Genomic DNA, 22,073 nt, shown 5'->3' with positions numbered 1-22,073 from the left:
GTATTGCAGTCACCTTGAACAACTATATGAATGAGCTCTAGGAAAAGGGCTGAAGAGACTTGGGGACCTTAAGTACACCATATATTTTAATGTGATCATGATTATTAGTTTGAGCCATAATATGTTTTAACCTATAGCTACAACTCTCCTTCAGCAAGTCTTCCCCTTCTCCCCATCAGCACGTTCCAGTCAAAATAACGTTCTTAATCTGATGCCAGGAAATTAAAACAGGAAATTCAGAAAATGCTGCCTGAGTAAGAGCTAAAAAATTCCTGGATTATTGTACTAACTTTTGCCATATTTGTTCCAAACAATGTTTCTAATACTTGCCGCAGAAAAATCAACTTCTTGAAAATCAGCTTTTTCCTCTGACTTCTTCCATCTGTTGTCTCTTCCTACCCTGCCAAACAAACAGCTCTAACTGTCTGCTGGGCCAGCCAGTTGGTGTAAGGAGGGAATCCACTGCTTTGAAGACCTGGTGATACAACTTCATTGCATACCTTATCTGTCATCTTCTGTCTTTCCCTATAAAGGATCATTTCTGACAAGTAATATGCTTTTCCAGCTGAAGTATCAAACTCTTAAAAATTAACTTATTTTCCCTTCTACCTTAGCCACAGTGAGAGGTTTTGGCAAGGTTACTATTGTACCTGCTGGCAAAAGGGATAGGCAGAACACTAGAAAGCAAAGAAATCCTGGCTTAAAATATGAAATAGAAACTTGGGACTATGTTGTATTTATAGTAAAATCTAACCATATTTCATTCAAAGAAAAGTAAGGTAATTTGAAGCAAGGCTTCCACCAAGTGCTGTTCTCATCTGGCTGGTGAACAACAACAGAAAAATGTTAAGAGGCCCAAAACCTGGCTTGTGTTGTACGGAGGACAACCCCATATATGCTTTATAACACCGTAGCTGGTCTGCAGAAGTGCAACACATGCAAACAGAATTAAGTGGAACCTACACCAGTCACTCAGGAAAAGAGACTCAAGCACTTCCCAGGCAATTGCACCAATTGGTGCTGGTGTGCTTCCTGGGTGTGGACGATTACCCATATGGAAAGCATCTCAAATTTGCTTATTTGCATTTAACTGTAGGTTTCTTTAAAATTTTAAGACATTTTAAAGGCCTCTTAGCCAGAAGGATAAAGGTACTGGAACAAAACCCATCCTTTTCCTATATACAAACTGACAAGATTGCACAATCAATTAGAAACAGGTTTGATCATTTAATAAAAACTCATCCTAGAAATCCAACTTTCTGCCGTGAGGTCCCCAAGCTCTCTTCTTCATCCAAAATCTTCTGAAGGGCTATGTGCAAAGACTTGCCTACTCTTTTTCCTGTCTGCAATGAAAAGAAAAAAACCCAAATTTGTGACATATGCTTATTAAGAGGAAAACAACTGTCACAGAACACTTCCTTTTGACAAATATTTTCCCTTTAATGGTTCATATACACCAGCTGGTATAATAAAAATATGATTTTAATTAAGAAAAATAATGGTGCTCAAAGTTCCATTTTAATTTGATTAAGTTTTGGAAAAATGTACACATAAAAGGCAGTGCTCCCATTCATCAGAGAAGTACTCCATGATCATTATACTAGATCTGTGCACCACTGAATCACCCAGGAATTCTAATTAAACTCACATCAGGCACAAGCATACATCCAAATTAGCCAGCACATGCAATAAGAAACAATATGCTAGCTGCCAGAGGACAAGAGACACCTGACCAGCAAAGCAGCCTACTAATCCAAAGTTCATTAAACTCTTCTGAATGTGCTCAGAATCAGCGGAGTTAATTTAGACCAGCTCAACACCCTGTCATGTCACCAGAGAAGCCCAGAACACACACTGCCTGTCTATGTGCAGATTCTTCACTATGATATGCAATTCTGTACTGTCCAAGCATCTTAACGGAGTTAACAGAAGGTTTTATTTACAGAAACAAACTCCAGCAGTGGAAAACCACCAGGATTAGTTCCGACACCAGTGTCCACTCTTCCTACATGCACAACTGTACTGTGGGAAACTACAGAACAGGGAAACACTGGGCAACGCTGAAATGAAGATCTTAAGGCAGTGGTGCCTGTTACAGCTTTCCCAGGGTTTCTCTAAACAAACTGAAATATTGACTCCACATAGAGATTAAGAGAGCCCACCTATCCCTAAAAAGCCAAAGACAGATTACATTAAACTGAGTTTATTAGCTGCTGATCTATGCAACAAAGTCTATGCATGCCATACAGTTGACCACAAAGCTCTCTCATCTGTTGATGACAACTGCCACCACTGTGGCCACACAAACCTTAAAATAAGGCACGTTTCTAATCGAAGAACCAGGTGACAGGATATAGCCTGTAGTACCAAAAGAAATCTGGGAAGAGCGTTGATGCAGCAGGGTAGCTGTCAGCCCTAGACACTGTGAGTCATACTAAATAAAGCGGGGCATGCACAAGAACTGTTACAGCTCTGCACTGGGACGAAGATCACAGCAGCAGTCCAGAGTCCTGACAGGTGATACACTTCGTGCATTCTTCTCAAACGTAGGCCAACACCACGTTAAAGGAAACAGGAACTGTGCAGAGCTTTGGTATTGACACAACACTGCCACCACCTTACTCTTGCTTGCCTCTCTTATGGGACTGGATCATAAGCTCAGTAAAAAAAGCCTAACGCTGGCAGCTTCCCGAAACTTCCCCATGAAGCTGCCTTCCTAAGAGATATGTTCTAGAACATATACAACATATGTCCTAGAACGTATATGTCCTAGATATGTTCTCTACCAGGCAGGGAGAGCTGAACACTCTCTGACCTGCAGCCAAATCATTGGGGAACAAAGGCGTCAAGCAAGGGTTATGCAGCTCCTCCACTGGACGTTCCCAGGTCTTTTTGTTTTACTTGGTATCCTAACCAGGCTGCTGAGTTTAAGGCAGGGTCAAACAGATAATCTCTGACCTTCCAGAAAACATCTTGGTTTCTTCTGATCAGCTTTATCCCTCACTCCTTCAAACTGCTTACCATCCAGGAGGGGAGACTTCTTCCAAAGCAAGTGAGAGACAGCCCAACTCACTGGGTGATCCACTTAAGCTTTTAACTCCTTGCACCAACAAATTCACTAAAGCTCTGAAGCAGAGTAAGACAGTTTCAAGATTTCCCATGGTTACCTGCCATACGCATCTGTGATTAGTGTTTAGATGAGCATTACACAATCCCAAGCACAGCTTTTGAGGGTAGGCTATACAACGGAACTCAGAAGTTCATTTCCTATTTAGAGTTCTATGTAGATGTAACCAATGATCAAAATAGAGACTCCGATCAAAGCTTTGTGCAGATAATTTGCATGAAGGCCAGCTTCTACCACAAACCTGTATCTGACATAAGGACCCATCTCGTCATAACAGCCCCAGAAGCAAAATCTCAAGTCTTCTATGACATTTAATTAGAATTGGACTCAAAATCCATCAAGGAAGATACATCACATGTCCATAAGAAATTTGGTTTCTTTAGGATGCTGTAACACCTCTCTACCCACACTAAGGGGGATAAATGACATCTCCGAATGCAAATAAAAAACCCACTGGTACCACCAAGATTAGCACTCTGGATTGACATCATGAAACAGTGAAGTGCCATATATACTCAGCACGTAATTTCCACTTGAGACCAACTGTCTTCAAACTTGGCTCCAATTTCTGCGTTCCTCACTACAGCTGTGCTGAAATTAGTTCTGGATCTCTAGGAAACTGAGCCAGTTTGAAGTATTTAATTGTCATTCTGAGTCCAAGTTCAGAATCCATTTCTCTCTCATGCTCAAGGCCAAACCCAGGCATGAGAATTTATACTGGAGAACAGATTTAAGAAGAGCCTGAAGAAGGGTTTAAAAAAGAATTCTTATGTGGATGTGAACAACATCCAGATACTAGTATTTTCATGAAGTAGGGGCAGATCAGAAACCCAATAAAGGAGCAAAGAAAACCAACAGCAAAATGAGAACAGTAAACTTATCACAAAACAAATGAGTTGTGCTAGAAGAGAACACCTTGCACTAGCAATTCCAACCACCACCTTTACCTCTACAGGGACATTACCATGTTAGAAGTTTTGCTCTTTCAGTCTTTAAGGTTAACAATGAGAGAGGGAAGATATTCTTTAAAAATACTCTCAAAGTTTATCAACTTAGGTTTTGTAGTCTTACAGCCATGAAGTACTTGACTGAAACAAACGTGAGCACCATACACTTCAGACATCTAGAAGTTCTAGATAAAATCCATTCATATAGATTCTGTTTCAAAGGAACTGTGATGTTCAGTGAGTCCCTTGTGCACCTAATCAAAGCGCCAAGATCTCTGCTCTTAAAGTCCTTACTGCAGCTTTTCATATACCCAAGTTCCAGTTCATCCAGTATCACCCAAGACAGTAACTGCTCAGAACTCCTTACCTCCATCATTTCAAAAATACTCTCAGGATCCAGGCTGCCTTTCCCCATTTTCTTCATAGAAGTGAGGGCGCCTTTACTGGTCACAGAAATAAGCAGGCTGGCCAAAGAGCAGGCTTCTTCCTGAAGGGTAGCATCTACCACATGCCTATATCCAATCTGTAAGTTAGTGACAAAATGACATATTAATTTGCAGTTGTCTAAGCTCTTTATTAAGAAGTTAAACTGTGAGTGGCAGCTCTGTTAGTTATCTACGGCCTCCCATCCTAATATCGTGTGCCCTTTGGTAGTGGTCAGAGACCGACTTGACAGCACAGTATCTGAACAGCCTCTGACCCCAAACTGCGTGTACATACAAAACAGAGATGAGATAAGCATGTGACTATTCATACTGTTTTCCCCTCTGACCATCCTTCCATCTATATGAAACCCCATATTCCCCTGTTTCCCCCCTAACTCCAAGCATGGAATTTCCTCCCTCCTAGGTGAAAATTACACATCCTGAGACTCAGGTGAGCCCTCACTTCAGTGACGGCCTTTCTACTGTTTATGCAACTTGCTTAAAAGAAGTGTCAGACAAATTTTCAGGTAACTAAGCAAATCACTAACGCTTGCAATGAAAAATGCAGCATCCAGCAAATTAACTGTTAGCTGTGTGCTATATACAGAAAAGGAAAAAAAAACCTGTTTGAAAGGGAAGGACAGTATTGCACCATGAAAACAAGAGTTCTGTCCCCAGCAACAAATACTCGTGTAGTAGCTCACACACCCTCTGCGCCTCACAACAATGACCGTTTGTTTTAACATACTGAAGTATCTGCTGCTCTGGATGTTGAGCAAGGAGTAGATGAAAAATAATAAACAACTCTTCTGCATGCAAGAAGATGCATTTTAAGAATGCCTTAAGTAGAAACCTGCAAGTCAGAGGTGGAAAATAGAAACCCTTATTTGGTAAAAGTTCTTAATTAGGAGATCAAAGTTGAACAAGTACATACATTGTAGATGCTGACTATTTCTGTAGCACAAATTCCATCTCTAAGATAAAAAAATAAACATCAGGTGGAGCTGAAGTCTCTAGGTAGAAGGTCAGAAATCTGTCAGGCTTACTTTGCTTAGTGTGATGATGCAGGGCACATCATCCACATTAAGTCGAATACAATCATAAGGGTCATCAGACAGCTCAATCTCTTTAGAGCCTTCCTCATCCTCCAGAACACGCACTTTGGGTATTCTGTGGAAACAAAATGTGTGAAATCATTGCCAGAACAAATAACAAATACAGTTGTCATACAGTCTCAACTCCAGAAAGTACCCTTTCCTCTAAATAAGGCTAAATGTTTAGAAAGAAATCCAGAATGTTATCGAAGTATTAACAACTCACTGAGACTAGGAAGAAAACATTCTAAGCTGGAAGATACTTAGGATAAGTTCATCATATGTACATCATTCAGACAGTTAGAATTTGAACTGGTTTTTACACTAACATATTGGGAGATTCTTTTGGAATGTGCATAAATCAATTCTGAACAATTCTTTGTACACCTGCCTGGATGTACACGACAGAAATTACCAAGACTCCTTTTGCAGTGTGGTTGCCAACCTTGCAAACAACAGCAGAAGTTGTCAGAATCACAGCAACTGCATGTGACATCAGTAGCAAATACAGGTAGTAAAGCCATTCAGGGAAGAATGACACTAAGAAGATTTGGGTTAGAGGGAAAGAAGACATTAGTAAAATCCTTTTTCTTTAGCAAGATATTCTCGTTCTTTAAGAAGCCAGAAGACTCTACTCCTCTAAGGACAGATATCCAAAAGCAACAACCAGGGATAAAAACCCAGGCAGAAATCCAAGAAATGCTTTCTCCTCAATTGTGAGTGATGAGCTCTCTCACAAATGAGCTAGACAGTCTCCTTATCAGCGGTACATATACTGTACTTGTGAGCGCCATTTAACGGGAGTTTTACAGGATGATTTAATGCCGTTTTCTTAGCATAATGAATGAAGTAATTTAAAACAATTTAGTAGAAGACGGTATCTCCAAGCTGCCAGGAATGTCAGCATCTTATAAACGCTCATTTATCCAGGTGCCCATTAGCATGGCGTACCAACTGAGAGACTTTGCTTCACTGGCCAGTAAAACCCAGACACAGCTCAGCCATACTGCTCTCACTTTTACACATTTGCACTTGAAAACATAAAATATTTCAAGACATCCCTAGAAAGTTAACTTCAGTAACCACGTGGAGTGCAACCACAATCTGGTTTTAGATTAGTACTCTTACAGCAGCATTGCATTTCATAACTAGACTCTGGAGGTTACATTCTTTTACGCATTCTGTACCAAATCTCTTTTAAAGAGGAGGAGATAGGGACTGATTTAGTGAACATTTATCCCAACAACACAAAGTGATTTTTGCTGTTCCCTGGAAGAGTACTTTAGTTAGCTGTGGCTAAGAGTCCTAGACGCAAGTACTTCAAAACAGCTAACCCTGCTTCAATGAGAACAAGCTCCCTACAAGAACACTGGCCTGAGCCAAGCCAGAACTGAAACTTTCAGTAGGCAGAACAACTGCGATGTGTACTTTTTCCTGAAATGAAACTCAAAATGCTTTGCAACTCACTAGAAATACATCAAAGCCTATTTTCAAGTTAAAAACATTCTATTAAAAATTGATGGAATTAAATCACAAGGTGACTAATGCTCAAGCTACACAGGACAACGGACAATAGCCTAGACAAGAAGCATCTATGCCAGAGCAGTGTTTAAAAAACAGGAAGATCTTCAAGAAAATCTGTGAGATTAGGCAATTTTTTACCCCATCCTAAAATAGCTATGAAACCAGAGTAATGTTTGGTCTGCAAGAAAAAGCTGCCAGAATTAATACCCGAAAACTGCTTGCAAGGAGCAGTTTTGGCCAAGAACAGATGAGGGAGGTACAGATTAGAACAACTGCAGAGGCAAAAAGACAGCTGAACAGACACAAGCATCATAGTTGCATAAAAAGAGGATATTTACACACAAAAACTAGTCAACAAGAGAGTAGCACAAAACATTTCCAGAAAACTGGAGATTTCCTCTCCAGGCTTGTGAAGATTTATCTGAAGAGCTAGCTTACATGTTTACTTTGCAACTTTTATTTTTCTATTTTGATTCCTGCAGCTAATCAGGGCAGAAATCTGCCAGTACAGCAGTACTTGGTCACATAAAAAGCAATGCTCTTTTCTGTGTGCTGCAGACCCAGATTTGCAGACAACTGCAAAACCAGTTCTACCCTTGCAAGCAGGTATCAGTTCTGCCTCTGCCATGCTGCCCAGGAAAAAAACCACATCTGCAAGGCTACTGTGTTATAATAAACCCCGTAGCTTTTGTAACTTGCCCAGTTTCTGTTGCCTCAGTTGCAAGCAGGCACATTCCACAGGATCAAGTTTAATGCCAAGCCCTGGCACAGCTGCTACTTGCACATTTCGCAGTTATCTACCTCCATTATGGTCAAATCCAGCCTTTAAACACCTTAGAGACACAGTTAAGAAAGTTTGACATTGGCTATCTTTTGCACATGATCTTGATACAGTTTTTAGAACACAATGAACAATACAAAACTCCAAGGATCCAAATGTTCCCCCTAAAACAGTTGTATTGTCATTGTTCCATGCCTGAAGGGGATACAATGAGTCAGGTCAGCATACAAAGGCTTTAAATCCCGTAATTCTTGCACAAAATTCCTTAAGTTATGATTTTGGATTTACTTAGCCCTGAAGAAAAATGTGTCCATAGCTATTGTAAAAATGGTTAGAACAAGATTTTAAGGATGAAGTTGAGGTTCTCAAATGCCTATCTGAATATCTAAGAATCTGTAGCTGCAAATTAAAAATAGCAGCTTGAGCTCGCTGCTCTTTGTTCCAAGGCTGCAATCAAAGCTTACAAAGATCACAGCACTTATAAAAAAACCTTGGTTGTAAACAGATTATGAAAGGCAAGTAAGACTCAAAGAGGGACACACATGTCAAGCAAAGTTCAGAACACTTACTCTGAAGTGATCTTCAAACTGACATCTTGCTTGGACAACAAAATTTTATGGAGAGAGGGCAGCTACTCTAAACAACCTTGTGTCAATCCAGGGAAAACTTAGTAGGTACCAAGGGAAAGGGAGAGGAATAGTGAATGAGGACTACAGGTTTTCACTTTGAATTTCACCTCTTGACTTTCTAAGCTTGTATGAGATCAGACATATTAGTATTCTCCACCCAAATCAACAGACAGGGTTTTTACAGGTTAAAAATCAATAGGCTCTGCATCATGTCATACTGTACCACATTTTGATTTGATATCTGACTTTCACAAGACTGTGGATGCTTGCCCACAGATTAAAGATTATATGAAGGATACAGCTGTCAAAAGAATAAAAATAAAGCAGAATCATTAAAAAAATTACACCCTCCACGTGGCCCATGTTCCCAAAGGAACAGATTTCCTTTTATTTATTTGTTTTAACCACTTTTTATAGGATTTTCTCTCTATTCAGAACTAGAATTCTGAATAAAGAAATAAGAAAAAAAAGACCTACTTATCTTGTAAATAAAGTACGTGCCTTGGATCTGCAAAACAACTCACAGGGGAGCAACTGTTTCAACCATACAACTTTTGCATCCTGGAAGCTCGCACACAGAGACGTAGGCATTTCTTCCCTTTAGCGTACTGTCAAGTCTTTTGTGAGCCATTACACTTGTGCCAGTATTTCTTAATGCTACAAAAACCAATCTACTGTTAAAAGTTACTGTTGAGAACCTGATTAACACAGGAAATTTCTCAGCAGCATGTACAAGCTGCAGTCTCAGATGGATTCTCCCCTTATCTCCTTTTAAAGTTTTTATAACCTGATACACTGCCTGTCTTCAAAAGTGCATTTTACTCTTCTTCTTGCATGTACTTTTTCAGCTCTAGTACTGTGCGCTGATTCCCTGATGAATAAGCCAGAACCATAACAGTGATTTTAGTAGATCTCTAACCTACAGCTGAAGAGCAATTTGAGATTAATTTTTAAAACATTTATGCCTGAGCCTAACTTTTGCACCTCTTCTAGCTACTTTTGCTACGTTAAGTTTTATAACAAAGCCATTCACTAGGTCCTTTCTCAAGGGTGCTACAAAGCTCTGTATTCCCTTTTACCTATAGCTAAAGAAGATAAAAGCATTACAAAAGATATTATTGAATGTTATCGTTAAAACAAACACAGAGCACTTGCAGCATGCGTTCTACTAGATTTTGTTCTTTGATTCTTTGAATTAAAAATCATGGGGCAAAGTTCTTTTGAAGACACATAATTTCCCACTCCCCACAATCTCTCACTACCGTTTATTCCTCGTAGTTTTAAACAGAACTTTAGACCAACAGTTAATGAGAAAGAACATCAGAAGTGGGAAACTGGGGCTAGTTACAAAGCAGTAGTCACGCTGACAGAGTGCTTCTTATTCAGGAGCACTGCATACCAGTAAACACTTTTTATTTTAAACCCACAAGGCCTCCAACTACTTGCAACAAAACCATATGGTTAAGACAATTTTTTTCTGGATCTGGGCTACAGAACAGAAGTTATATTGTGAGCCTGATTGTGCATATAATGCAATACAACACTTAATTATTAAAAACTGAATTAAAGTAACATTAGTTCATGTTACTTACATGCAAATGGACTGCCTTGTATCTGAATGCAAGTTGCCTTAGGTATTTCTTATTTAAATAATTAAGCATTAAAAATGCTTAGCTCACAGAGGATACCTTCTCTTCCACTTCCGATGCCTTTTCACTCCTGTAAAATGAGATCTGTGCTTTACCTTGTGTTAAAGAGAGCTGCCTTCACTGCGATAGAGATTGCATCAAAGAGGTTCCCACCACATTCCAATAACTGGGGAGGAAAAAAAGAATCTCTTTAAAAGAAAATAAGGCTAGTGCCTTTAAACCAAGTCTTTATTTTACTTAAACCTACTTGAAAAGGCACAAAATTAAGAACCAGAACAGGTTTTTTAAAAACAAAGTTGTCTCCAAAGCCTATCTATGAAAAGAAACAACAGATAGGAAATTAAGATTCCAGCCAACTGTATTATACATGCAAAATAAAAGAGTTAACACACTTCATAATAAAGTTGATAATACAATTTAACGATAGAAGCTGAAATGAAACCACCGCCGTTATTACTCTTCTTGTGACAAGGCTCTGAACTAGACTATGAACAGAATATTTTTTTATGAACTCACCACATTCATTCCTCAATGTTAAATCAAGCCAATCCATTTTCTATACTTTATTTTAAAAAGGAGTCTCTTTTGAATATTTTAAAAAGGTGTCTCTTTTGAACATCAGCTGGACAAACCCAATTGGTACAATTGTTTTCAAAGCTGCAAAGCAAATTGTCACCCAGAACATGATATGAAAAGGTAGTTATGGGAGGTATAACTACGAAGGTACATTGTGATTTATTCTCTATTCTTTATGGAAAAGGAGTCATCATCGGGTCTGTCTTGTAGCTGAAAAAGATCTAAGGGAATTCTGATGTCAAAGTCTACTTGATAACACTATCATTTGAATTAAAGTGTGTGGAGGAAATCTAACTTAGTTTCTTCCCATGAAGATTAGAAGAACAGTCAAAGAGAACAGCAGCACCGCACGTAGATAAAAAGGACTCCCATAACCACCAATACCTTCTCTAGGCTGACAGACAACTCAGACACGTATTTGGCCATAGTTTAGTGTTAATTCTCTGACAAGCTCTGCTCTCAGCTGCCAGTACTATTCTCTGAACACAAACATCCCCGGCAAGCATTTGAAACTACTTCAGCAAGAACATATGGATGCTTCTCCATTACATCAATGTATGATGAGAGCAAAACAAGTTTTGCAACACTGATTGCATTCATTGTTCTTCAAAATCTATTTAAAAATGAGATAAACTCCCACACTGGGAGCAATTCGTAAATCAGATACTCTGGAAAGACAGTTTATTTTGATGAAGACTGACTGAATTGTATAAAAAGAATGACCAAAGTTGGGATAGAAAGCTAAATACAAAGGTGATCAGATTATTTCTTTGCAAACAGCTGCTGGATACAGAGGTTAACTTGCTGCTTTCAGTCATATCGGATTTTACTGGATAACACAATAAGCCCCACAGTATCTCTGTTATTAAAACACAATAATGTGATGTGCCTGTACTGTTGCTAGGCTTATGTTCTGGCTGCTGTTCTAAAGCCTTATCTGTATTAGTGGCACCTAAAGGCGAGGAACACAACCTGCATCAAGCACAGTACAACAATTCCTCCACAAAGAAATGAACGCTCTTCTCAGCTGAAGCACCTTGTACTGAGATCCCCCCTGATTTTATTTTTTTTCTTGTTAAGGACTAAGGAAGTTTGCACAGCTCTGAGCTACGGGAAGCAAAGGAGTCTTTAGAAAAGTCTGCTTTTAATTTACTGATATGCAAATGAAAAAGTTATCAGGAGTGGGAAAAGAGAAAATATTGCAGACCTTGCCTTATTTGAAGAAATTTTTCCTCCAAAAGGACAAATTTCTAATGCTTTATTTCCAAACGGGGTAGGGCTGGCAGATGGGGGTGGATAGAGAAGATGAGGAAATCCTCTGAGGGATGCTCAGTAGTGAATTGCTAAAATTTCAACAGAATCTAATGCACACACCCACACCCCCCAACACACAATGTACTGTGATCGGGTGGGGAATGAAAAGAGATTGCACACTATGATCTCCTTGCTCAGCACGGCAGGCTGCTGAGGCAAATTATATGGAGAAGGGTATACATGTATCAAGAACACCCCCAAAAATGTCTAAAAGCTCATTTCTGACATCCATGACTTAGAATAGAAAAGAAATAGAGGGAAACAGAATGGGTGAAAACAGGATTATGATTTTGCAGTACCATGTATCTCCACAAGCTCCTCTTCTAATGTGCAATGCCACTATTATTGAGAAAGAATGCATATATTTTGAAATCGATGTATGTCCATATGTCTGCATCTTTGTGGCATGTATACTTGAAGTTATTTTCTTTCCAGTCTGACTGTACACAACTATAGCACCTCCCAAGTACACTGACCACTAGAAAATACTTAAGAGATTTTTTAATTGATAAAGCTGTATGACTATGTAAAATATACTGTTTCCTCTTTTAAGGTTGCCCATCTCAAATTTTGTTTATACACAGATGCTGAATATAGATGCTTTGATCAAAGTGTGCATGGCTAAATTACATGGCGATGGAGTATCTCCAGGTTCATAACATTTTTTCTGGCTTTTGTCTTTTGGAATGAGAGACTTGAAAGCAGGTATCCTCCCACTTGACCACAAGGCACCAGTATTTTCACTTACAACAGATTTAAGGCTTATTTTCCCTCTAACTTAACTATGCAACACAAACACCACTGAACAATTTCCAGGAATACTGAAGGAAAACATCATCCAAAGGACTCTCAGTAAGCATTGTTATTATATTTAGAATCTGCCTCCTTCAAATGATGAATAATAGGACTTGTACCTTATATTAGCACAAGTGTCATGCTTCCACTATGTACTATGAAAATAGAGTTCTATAGGAATGATTCAGCAAGAGCAACTTCAGGAAAATCTATAGGCATCAAGCACCTACACCAAGTATAAACTAGCACATGTGATATACATGTCTTCTATTTAGAGAAATAAACAGTACAAATACCTCAAAAAAGTGAAAATACAGAGGCCTGGGTTGGAAAAAAAAAGGGGTGGACAGAATAAGAGACAAATGTTAACAGGATCTTGTTCTAACTGTACTGAGAGGCTCTTCAATGGCTCACACACAAAATCCTGCAGAATATGAGATTAAAAAGACTCATCAAGTTTAGAGTCTTAAATATGAACCTAGCACACATTCTTTATTGGCATTGTAAACAAAGCTAAATGTAAAATTAATCACATATCATAAGTCTTGACACTCATAATTCTGATACAACTAGTAGCATAAAGATGTCAAGGCTGGTTTTCTCTGTAGCTGTGGACAATCAACACATTTGTCCAGGAAGAATCAAATAATGACCAGTTATACCTCATATGAAAGCTATACAGAACTGTTTCTGCAGCAGTCAGCTTTACAAAAATCTTCGTTTATGCAGTGTTTATACAGTGTTAAGTGGTAGATTGCTTAAATAAGCACAGCATTTAATATTCTATACCTCTGCTTGTAATTACCTAGGAACTAAAGGCCCTGGTGTGATTTCACAGAACTAGCTCTTCATTCTCATTTAAACTATGCCAAGCTCCATTTAAACTACGCCTTGGTGACTAGGACTGTTAAAGCACTCAGCAGGGGTACAGATTTGATCATTTTGTATGCGGCCTAAGTCATGGTATGTACCATATCTACTATAATTAGGCTAATGCTACTGCTTTTTAAACACCTAATGGACTAATTTTCACATTTGTTTAGGTCTTAGTCTAAATGTTCCTGTTTTGTTTAACAAAACCCTGTTTTGGGGAGGTTTTTTTGGCAATACAGCTTAATATTTTGCAAACCATTTCATAGACAGTGGATTCCTGTGAGCAAGATCCCTCAACATATTTTCAGTTACAAATTTGACAAATAGAAACTCAACTTTGGACTAAAAAGAATTCGAAATAATGCTCAGGAGAGTCTGACTTGCAGAATTCTATTAAATTCCCATGACAGAGTGCTCTAAATGTAGCATAGTTCGGAAATTGAGCTGCTGCATGCATGAGATTTATATGCATAAAATTCAGGTTTCATTTTTTAATGGGAACAAATACTCAGTTTTTCTTCTACATTCAAGACATGTATACAACTTTCATAAAAAAGTGCCTAGGCCAAATGTAACTTCTGCCAGAGAAGTTTCTATTTTACTTTACTGAATTAGTATTGATAACAGTGCAAAGAGGTAGACAGGATGGATTATTATGTTAGGGCTAACATATACCCATACTAACTTACATTCATTAGAATGATACATTTGCTGTTACATCTAGCTTGGAAAAAAGTTTAGCCTTCTTTAGTGGCAGATTCCTTGCCAGTATAAGACCACTGATTTTTAACTGAGACAGATTTTGAGTGTTTTATTAGCTCTGCAGTGGAGCAGTGCCATCAAGAAGAGTCGACAAGGAGCAAACTGGAAATAGCAAGTAACTGTTATAGGTAGATTCAGAAGAAAATGGCCATTCACGCTGTGAAGCATTATATGACATTATGAGAAGCTTTTTTCATATGAAAATTCACATGGTTATGCTAAGTCTGTCAGCACCTTTAAAAACCTCCTTGAATCCTTGTTTCATTTCCTTACTTACCAATACGTCAACATAGAGAACCCAGCAGTGCTCTCTGGGATTAATACAAAGTGATTTCAAGTCTACACTGCTCTCACTGCTAAATACTCTGTAGAGTGTATTTGCTATCTCTGTGCCAAGTTCTTCTCCTCCCCGGCCTTCAAATTCAGGAGTAGCATTTGCAGAACTAGATAAAGAAAGAAAAAATACTTTCACTTCTGAAGCAGCCAATAGCCAAAGAAAATTTCTTAAATATAAAGCATTAGAAATATCTAAGGATTTATTTGTACAAGAATAAGCATCCTATCTGTAAGGAAATTATTTCCAATTTGCACAAGAAAACGTCTTGATACAGATAATACACCAACACTTTGCGACAAACTCTGATATTAATTAAAGACCACTATCTTCAGTCCCCAAGTTACAATACCAAAGTTGGTGAATTCTTAGGGATTATTTCTTAAGCACTGTCATCTTCTACCACCTCACTGCTTTCAAAAATCAAGTGAGAGAAATCTGTACTAAGCTCAGAACAGCTAACAAGGCAACCTGTTAAGAGTTGAATGTTTAATTAATAAGGGGGGGGGTTTAAGAAGAGAAAGATGTGATGATATGACAAGTAGAATATGCATTTATTTTTTAAAAAATTGACATGAATGCCTCACCTTAATGGGTAATTTCTTTACTGAGTGTACCCTCCGCTATCAAGCCATTTACAGGCAGCAGCTCATTATTTTCAGCAACTGCAGCTTATGGAGAGAAGCAACTAAAGAACATTTTTTCCAGAAGGGATCTGACAAAAGCACATGGTCTTCACTTCCTTGATTCCAACACAACAAACTTTGTTTATGAGCAGTCATGCAAGAAAGTCCTTGGGTGCTGTAGTGTCGTACACAGCTAAGAACAGAATTCTAACAACAAAACAGGCCTACAAAAAACCAGCCAACCACACACACACAAAACCAACCAACAAACAAAAAACTCCCACCTCTAAGTCACAACACAATACAGCACAAACATCCAAAGACGCATATACAGCAAAATAACAAATATACTGAACCCAACCTCTGGTTTATAGAGAAGGCAAGAGCATTCTCAAGCTGTGGACCTGTGGCACACATAGTGGATCTCGTTTTTGAATAAACTGGTCAGACCTCCCCCAAATTAATTTCTCCTTACAGAACACAGGAAAGGAGGCAACTCCATAGAAGTAGTTTTGATATGTTCAAAATCTACAATAGCAAAGCTTTGCATTCTCGTGGCTGGGCACCTTCCGGTGCAGATTTCTCATGTATGTTTTGTGTTTATATAACGAACAAAAACCTTAGCTCTTCCAACAGGCACACTGCAGGAATACAAACATACAGCAGAAAACAAAGTCTTGAAATATAATCCCTTCACCTTTAAAACAACAACTGAAGAGTTAATGACTTAAACCAAGTGAGCTGTATCAACAAGACTGCAGAGCCCATAAGCTTACACATAATTACTTATTATTATTATTACTTGTAAGAATTACCTCACAGTAATTCTCCAAACTTACTCTTTTGCAGAACTGATAAAAACTCAGAATGTCAGGAAGAGCTACAGAATTTTACAAAAGTTTTTTTTTGCTGCTACTATAAACAGACAACACTATACATGCTTTAAAAAAAATAAATTACTGCCAATCAAGCACTGACATATGCTTCCAGACTACATGCGCCACATGAATAAGCACCGCAAGTGTGACACACTATATTATTCACAGTTGCATTAACAATGGACAACAATTTTATAAGATAGGACCATATCTAAGTATAATTTAATTCTGGAAATATGCTGAATCGGGTCTTCAGGTTGTATTAAACAAGCGCTTATCCATGGAAGCAGCTTTTATGCAAGTTAAGTAAATCACTCTGTTTCAAATGTTCTGTTTAGTTACACAAGCGCTACGATTGCTCTGGTAAGTTGAAAAGAATTCTACAAACCTCAATCTATACCATATTATTCCTATACAGAAGGTTTCATCAAATGTTGTCTTTTTTAATTATAAATGGATGATTTGACAGTGAACAGAAAGAATGTAAGACTCAATACCATTGCAAGTCTCACTGCATCTTAATTCCATTATTATTTTAACACTTCAGTTCCTTGCAATCAAAGTAGTAAAGTTAGCAGGGTACTATTATAATAACTATATGGTAAATACTGCCACCTAATGCTCACAGACTACTGCAGTAATTTACACTGGGTATAATTTGAAAAGGGGTTGCCTAGCACATTAGTAAGAGAAAACGCCAAAAAACCCTTCTTTTATGGAGCACAGAAAGAACTTGGTAGTGGCCAGGTGGAGCACAGAATTTCTACTCCCAAACAGAAAGGTTCTGAAAGTCTTTAAAGTCACATTTGTGTCACATGGTCTAACAATCAAGACTCCTCCTAAGGCATAATGATACTTCTACCACAGATCTCAAAACCCTTGCTGTTACTAGTCAAAACCTTTCTCTCACTGTAGTTAAGTACTTCTCATCTATTTCTCAGGCCATTAATATACCATAATCTACAATGTAAGTAGTCATAGCAGAAATAAAATAGTTAATTAAACAAAAGCTTACAGCCATTTCCCTGGTATACAAAGACTTCATAACACAGAAGATACTCTTCACTTAAAGCTGTATTTACTTCAAGTAACCAATACCAGATTTCTATTCTTGCACCAAAAGAAACATGTAACCATTTAAAACAAGACGACAGATTTAATGTTTCAGAATCAGCGTAAGTTAGTCACCAAACTATTATTCCACTCTACCAGAAGGCAGCCAGAAAGCATCACGTTTATGATGTATCAGGACTGCCAAGGCAGCCCCAGAAATAGATCTGAATTCAGGTCCAGATGCTGTCTAAGCATATTAATATGATTATGGTGATATTTAAGGTCATGACCCTACAAAGAATTGGGCTAACAAGGGTTTGGTCTACTCAAACTGGTAACTCTACTAACATGGGGTTACTGATTCAGGTCTTTGCCTGGTCAGGCATGTCACCACACCTCCCATCAAAAAGAACATCTCCTTACAGAGTTTGAAACTTTCACTCAAGCATCAGCTGGTATTTGGATCTGAAAACTGATCTTGATCCCATCCATTACAAACAATGCATCTTTAATGGAGGAAGTACCCTAAAAAAACCTGTAAAGACATTTTATTATGTCAGAACTCATTAGTTTGCCTCTGCATAGAACAGTTGCCATGATAATAGGTTTATGGTAGGAGAGAGAGAAGGGGAGAAAGGCTCCTCTCCTGCAGCCACCAGTCAAGTGATACCTTCAGTGACTGCACTGAAACTTGTTTGAAATTAATATTTTTCCCCGCAAAACACAATGGAACAATATCTGAGGATCACCTAAAGGCATGCTGATGTGGCTGTTCTGCAATACTGTCATCTCTCATGATTTGAATAATTGCCTTTCATCTATAAATTTAAGATCCTATCTGATCCAGACTCCCATGCAGGGATCACAAATAGGCCCACTTTCCCAGCTGGAACAAAATCATGTCTGGCCTTCAAAGTGGAGGAACAGATGGTCAGACTTGGACAAATACATTCCTTGCTTCCCTAAATCCACAGACAAAATTTAATGCACTCAAATTCAGATGCCTGCTTTTTGTGCGTGTTATTTCTTACACTTTGAAAATGATAAATCTTTGCCTCAGTCAAAAAACAAACACACCCCTAACAAGTCAGTATTAGAACAGCCCTAAAACATGAGAAAAGCAAGACACCACAGGCTTTCAACATCAACAGCCAGAATGACTCTTCTCCAGTGCTGGTAAGTGACGTAAGGACATCACATAGGACATGGATTTGTTCTGTGATAATTAATTTCTAGTATCACAAATAAGTGCCCCAAAAATCATCTCTTCCAGAGACACACATTAAAGCCTGTCTCAAAATGGGACTAAATGTGCTTCTCAAGATTTTAGGTTAATGACTCCGACCAGAGTGAAGAGAAATGGAATTTTGGAGAAGAGAACTATATACATGATCCAGCAAGCGATTATTTTCAGCAGTACAAGAAACCACAGAGGTTTCAGGAAACAAGCAAATTACGATAGCAAACACTGCAGTCTGAGTTTTTATTACTAGTTTCAACAATATAAAAGCCAAGTAGAACATACAGCAACTTCACCAGGAGATGCAAGGCATCAAACCACGCTCATTTACTACCACCCAGTGGCAGCCTGCAAAAGCATCAGAGTACTGACTCGCAGCCTCTCATTTCCCTTTACACAGAACAAGCTGCCTCCACTTCACATTATGTCTTTGGGATCTTTCTGGAGGCTAGGGGTCACCTTGGACAATACATTACTGCACATCTACTCCCATCTCAGTTAGAAAATACAACCTAACATGAATCTAATGAGTTGGAGTTTTTCTAATGGTTATTTACACATGAAAGAAGTGTCACAGAACTGCAAATTCCCACAGACCACTTCTTTCAGTAAGGAAATGTCCCTGCTGTCAGTAGATTTTCTTTATATAGAAACAACCAGAACAAAGCGGGCACTATTTAGGATATTTCACGCATGAGTTTCATAAAGCAGTCAAGCTCTAATGCCCTCTAATGGCAGGACCATATTTGAGAGTATTGTCTCTTCCTGTCTGACATTTTTTGAACAGTAATCATAGACAAACCACTAATTCACAGGTGAGCCCTTCTCTCTACAAACCGTTAGGTTTCCACAGTTAACTAGTACATCGTGATGTACAGAGGCAGTCTTAGATAAAGCTGCATAATGTGGCAGAGCTAAAAACGTTAAGGCACACATAGCCAGTTAGGTCAGAAAGATTATCAGATATACACCTCCTACTTAGCAGCTCTCATACCTTAGCTTTACTAATGATATATTGGTTTAATGTCCGAGTAGCAACATTTTTTATTTTTAATAAAAATAAAAAAAGTCACATGCAAAAAAGCTAACTTGACAGTGTTTTTACGAGGTTCCCAGACCATTCTATTTCATAAAGAACAGATTTAGGAAGTCTGCAAGACACAGATAACTGCAGTTTCAGACAGCAGACAGTCTGGAAAACACTGAGCTGTCACTATGCTATCTCGGAGCAACCTGAAAACAAGAGCTCTCAGTTTTCTTTTAGCTTCCTTCATAACGCAAGCACTGTGAAGACTGTAGGGCTAAATAATAATTCATTTGTAGCGCAAAGCCAGGAATATGATAAAAAAATTACCATTTTAGTTAATGAAATACGATAACTAAATTTTCTAGTTAACTTTTGCATCTGAAGTTTACAGTCAGGATTTTTCTGTTTTTAAACAAACAGATTTGTACAAAACAACTTCAAACTTTTTCCGCTGCTTTCACACACAAAGTAAAGAACAATGTGTATCAGTCAAATCTTTTTTTCTGGAATACTTAATATTTGAAAGAGATTTTTCTCTATTCTATCATCATAAAAAAGACAACTGACAAGTCAGTCTTCTAGTATACTAACCAGTCCACAAAAAACTCCAGGTAACCTTCATCTGGTTTCTCTAACTTCGGTGTCCCCATTTCAGCTTTTACACCTACCAAGATATCGGTGTGTCCCTGTTAAAACAAAAACATATTGCACAAATGGAATTACAAGCACAGAACTACTCATTTAATTTAAATGCCTACCATAAGCTGATATTTCTACCTTTCAGTTATCTGCACTGATCATTCTATCAGAGCGAACTTAAAAGAATGTAAGTTTTTTAAAAAGAGGAAAGGCTTTAGAAGGACAATATTAAGCCTAAGAAGATTCTTCAAATAGTTACAATACATATTAGCTTTCTCTAGATTAAAAAAACACTCTTAACATCCATGACTACTTCTATTGTTTGGTTCTCGAAACCGCTATTTCTGCAGAGCCTTTATAATATTGCACAGTACATTTATCTTCTTCAGAGTCAACACATGCCAGAAGTAGTTTTGTTTCACTCTAACCAGAAGTTTCATCAGCAAGTTACAGAATCCCTACATTTACCTACCAGCTTTACCCTTGCAGATCCACTTGTGTTTGATACAACATCTGTTTCTACTTCTGCACACCTGTAGTCTTCACAGCCACGACCATCTACACGAAGATCCTCCTAAATATGACAATCAATATATTGTGCTTAAGGGACTCAGTAATGAAAAGAAATACAGTAAGTGATTTTAAAGTTTCCTTTTCCTGTGCCAAACAGCAGTAAAAAGGATATAAAAACAACAGCTCATAGCTGCATCACTAACTTTCACTTAAGAGTACAATAGAGTCTTCTCAAAGGTACTTTTCCATTTGCCTCTCATTTATCTACAACTTATAACAAGCTCTCTGAAGACAGACGTGAACTCCTGCAATACGTCCCTCCAATTTCAAAAGAAAGCTTTAGACTGCAAAAGTGTAAAGGTCTTGGCTTTAAAAGGTACTTTACCTAACACAACATGGGTCTTTCCTGGAACAGTCAAGTTCAGTATTTTTATATCTATGTAATTAGGACCCAGTAGACAAAAATAAGCCCCAGCCTTCCAAATGCTTTCATCTGTTTGTATTTAAAAAACAGATAATATGCACCCTCAGATACTATACAGCTTGTCCCCATAAAACTAGTTTTCTTTGCATTAAAATAGTTTCTGTACTTTGCATAAAGTACAGTCCATTTATCTTTGGCATTTCTCCCCAGACGTCGTTAACGCTTCCTCTTTGGTCCACTCACTGTTCCTTAGCTTAGTGAGAGACTAAAACTCCATACAACAGCAAAATTTTGAGAAAGAGCAAGGGAAGAAGGGCAAAAAAGGAGACCGAAAAATGAAAAAAACAAACCCACGTCCTGTTTTCAGCCTGCTTTCTGTTCAGATGCTCTGTTCTCAGTGTGCTTGCATGATTATTACCCCAGAGATTTGCCCCCAGGCACCAGGTAACGGAAGGCTCTCTTTCTCCTCCCCAGTCTACTCGCTCCCATCCCACCCGCCCTCACAGGGAGCAAGCCCGGAGGAGCGGGGACGGGCCTTGCCTCATGCCTCACCGGGCAACGCTGTCACCGGCCGGTCTGAATGACTTCCCGCTCCCCGGGCCTGATCTGCCGTCTCCACGCCGCCCGGGAACCTCCCACAAGGCGCCCGCCGCCAGTGCCGCTACCTGGACGCCATGTACGATGTAGAGCTTCTCCGCCTCACTCAGCACCACGGACGCCATTCCTCCCGCCGCCGGAAGAACGCCTCCCGCACTTCCGCTTCCGGCACCCGCGAGCCGCCGCCACTGGCAACGGCCGTCGCCACACCAGGGAGGGGGCGGGGCCGACCCCGCGCCTGCACAG

At 38.8% G+C, this 22,073-nt stretch overlaps 1 protein-coding gene across 1 annotated transcript; it reads right to left on the bottom strand.

The window, feature by feature from the left end:
- Window positions 1-1,207: 1,207 nt before the first annotated feature.
- EXOSC7 (exosome component 7) lies at window positions 1,208-22,039 on the bottom strand. The gene is made up of 8 exons (XM_056338276.1): window positions 21,896-22,039; window positions 20,766-20,867; window positions 20,246-20,340; window positions 14,774-14,939; window positions 10,272-10,342; window positions 5,546-5,669; window positions 4,442-4,597; window positions 1,208-1,343 (listed from the first exon to the last, which is right to left on the bottom strand). The coding sequence occupies exons 1-8, from the start codon at window positions 21,950-21,952 to the stop codon at window positions 1,239-1,241; spliced, it is 876 nt and encodes a 291-aa protein (XP_056194251.1). The 5' UTR covers window positions 21,953-22,039; the 3' UTR covers window positions 1,208-1,238.
- Window positions 22,040-22,073: the final 34 nt, after the last annotated feature.

This window comes from Falco biarmicus, chromosome 4, assembly GCF_023638135.1.
Source record: "Falco biarmicus isolate bFalBia1 chromosome 4, bFalBia1.pri, whole genome shotgun sequence".
Classification (NCBI taxonomy): Eukaryota; Metazoa; Chordata; class Aves; order Falconiformes; family Falconidae; genus Falco; species Falco biarmicus.
Note: the sequence above shows the minus strand (reverse complement) of the source record. Positions and strands in the feature narration are given on the sequence as shown.

Coding starts and splice junctions, on each gene's coding strand:
- EXOSC7 (XM_056338276.1), bottom strand. CDS start 21,952: ATGGCGTCCGTGGTGCTGAGTGAGGCGGAGAAGCTCTACATCGTACAT. Junction 10,343..14,773: donor TTCTCTATGTTGACGTATTG/GTAAGTAAGGAA, acceptor TTTCCTCCCCAG/TTATTGGAATGTGGTGGGAA. Junction 5,670..10,271: donor GCAGCTCTCTTTAACACAAG/GTAAAGCACAGA, acceptor TTGTTTCCACAG/AATACCCAAAGTGCGTGTTC.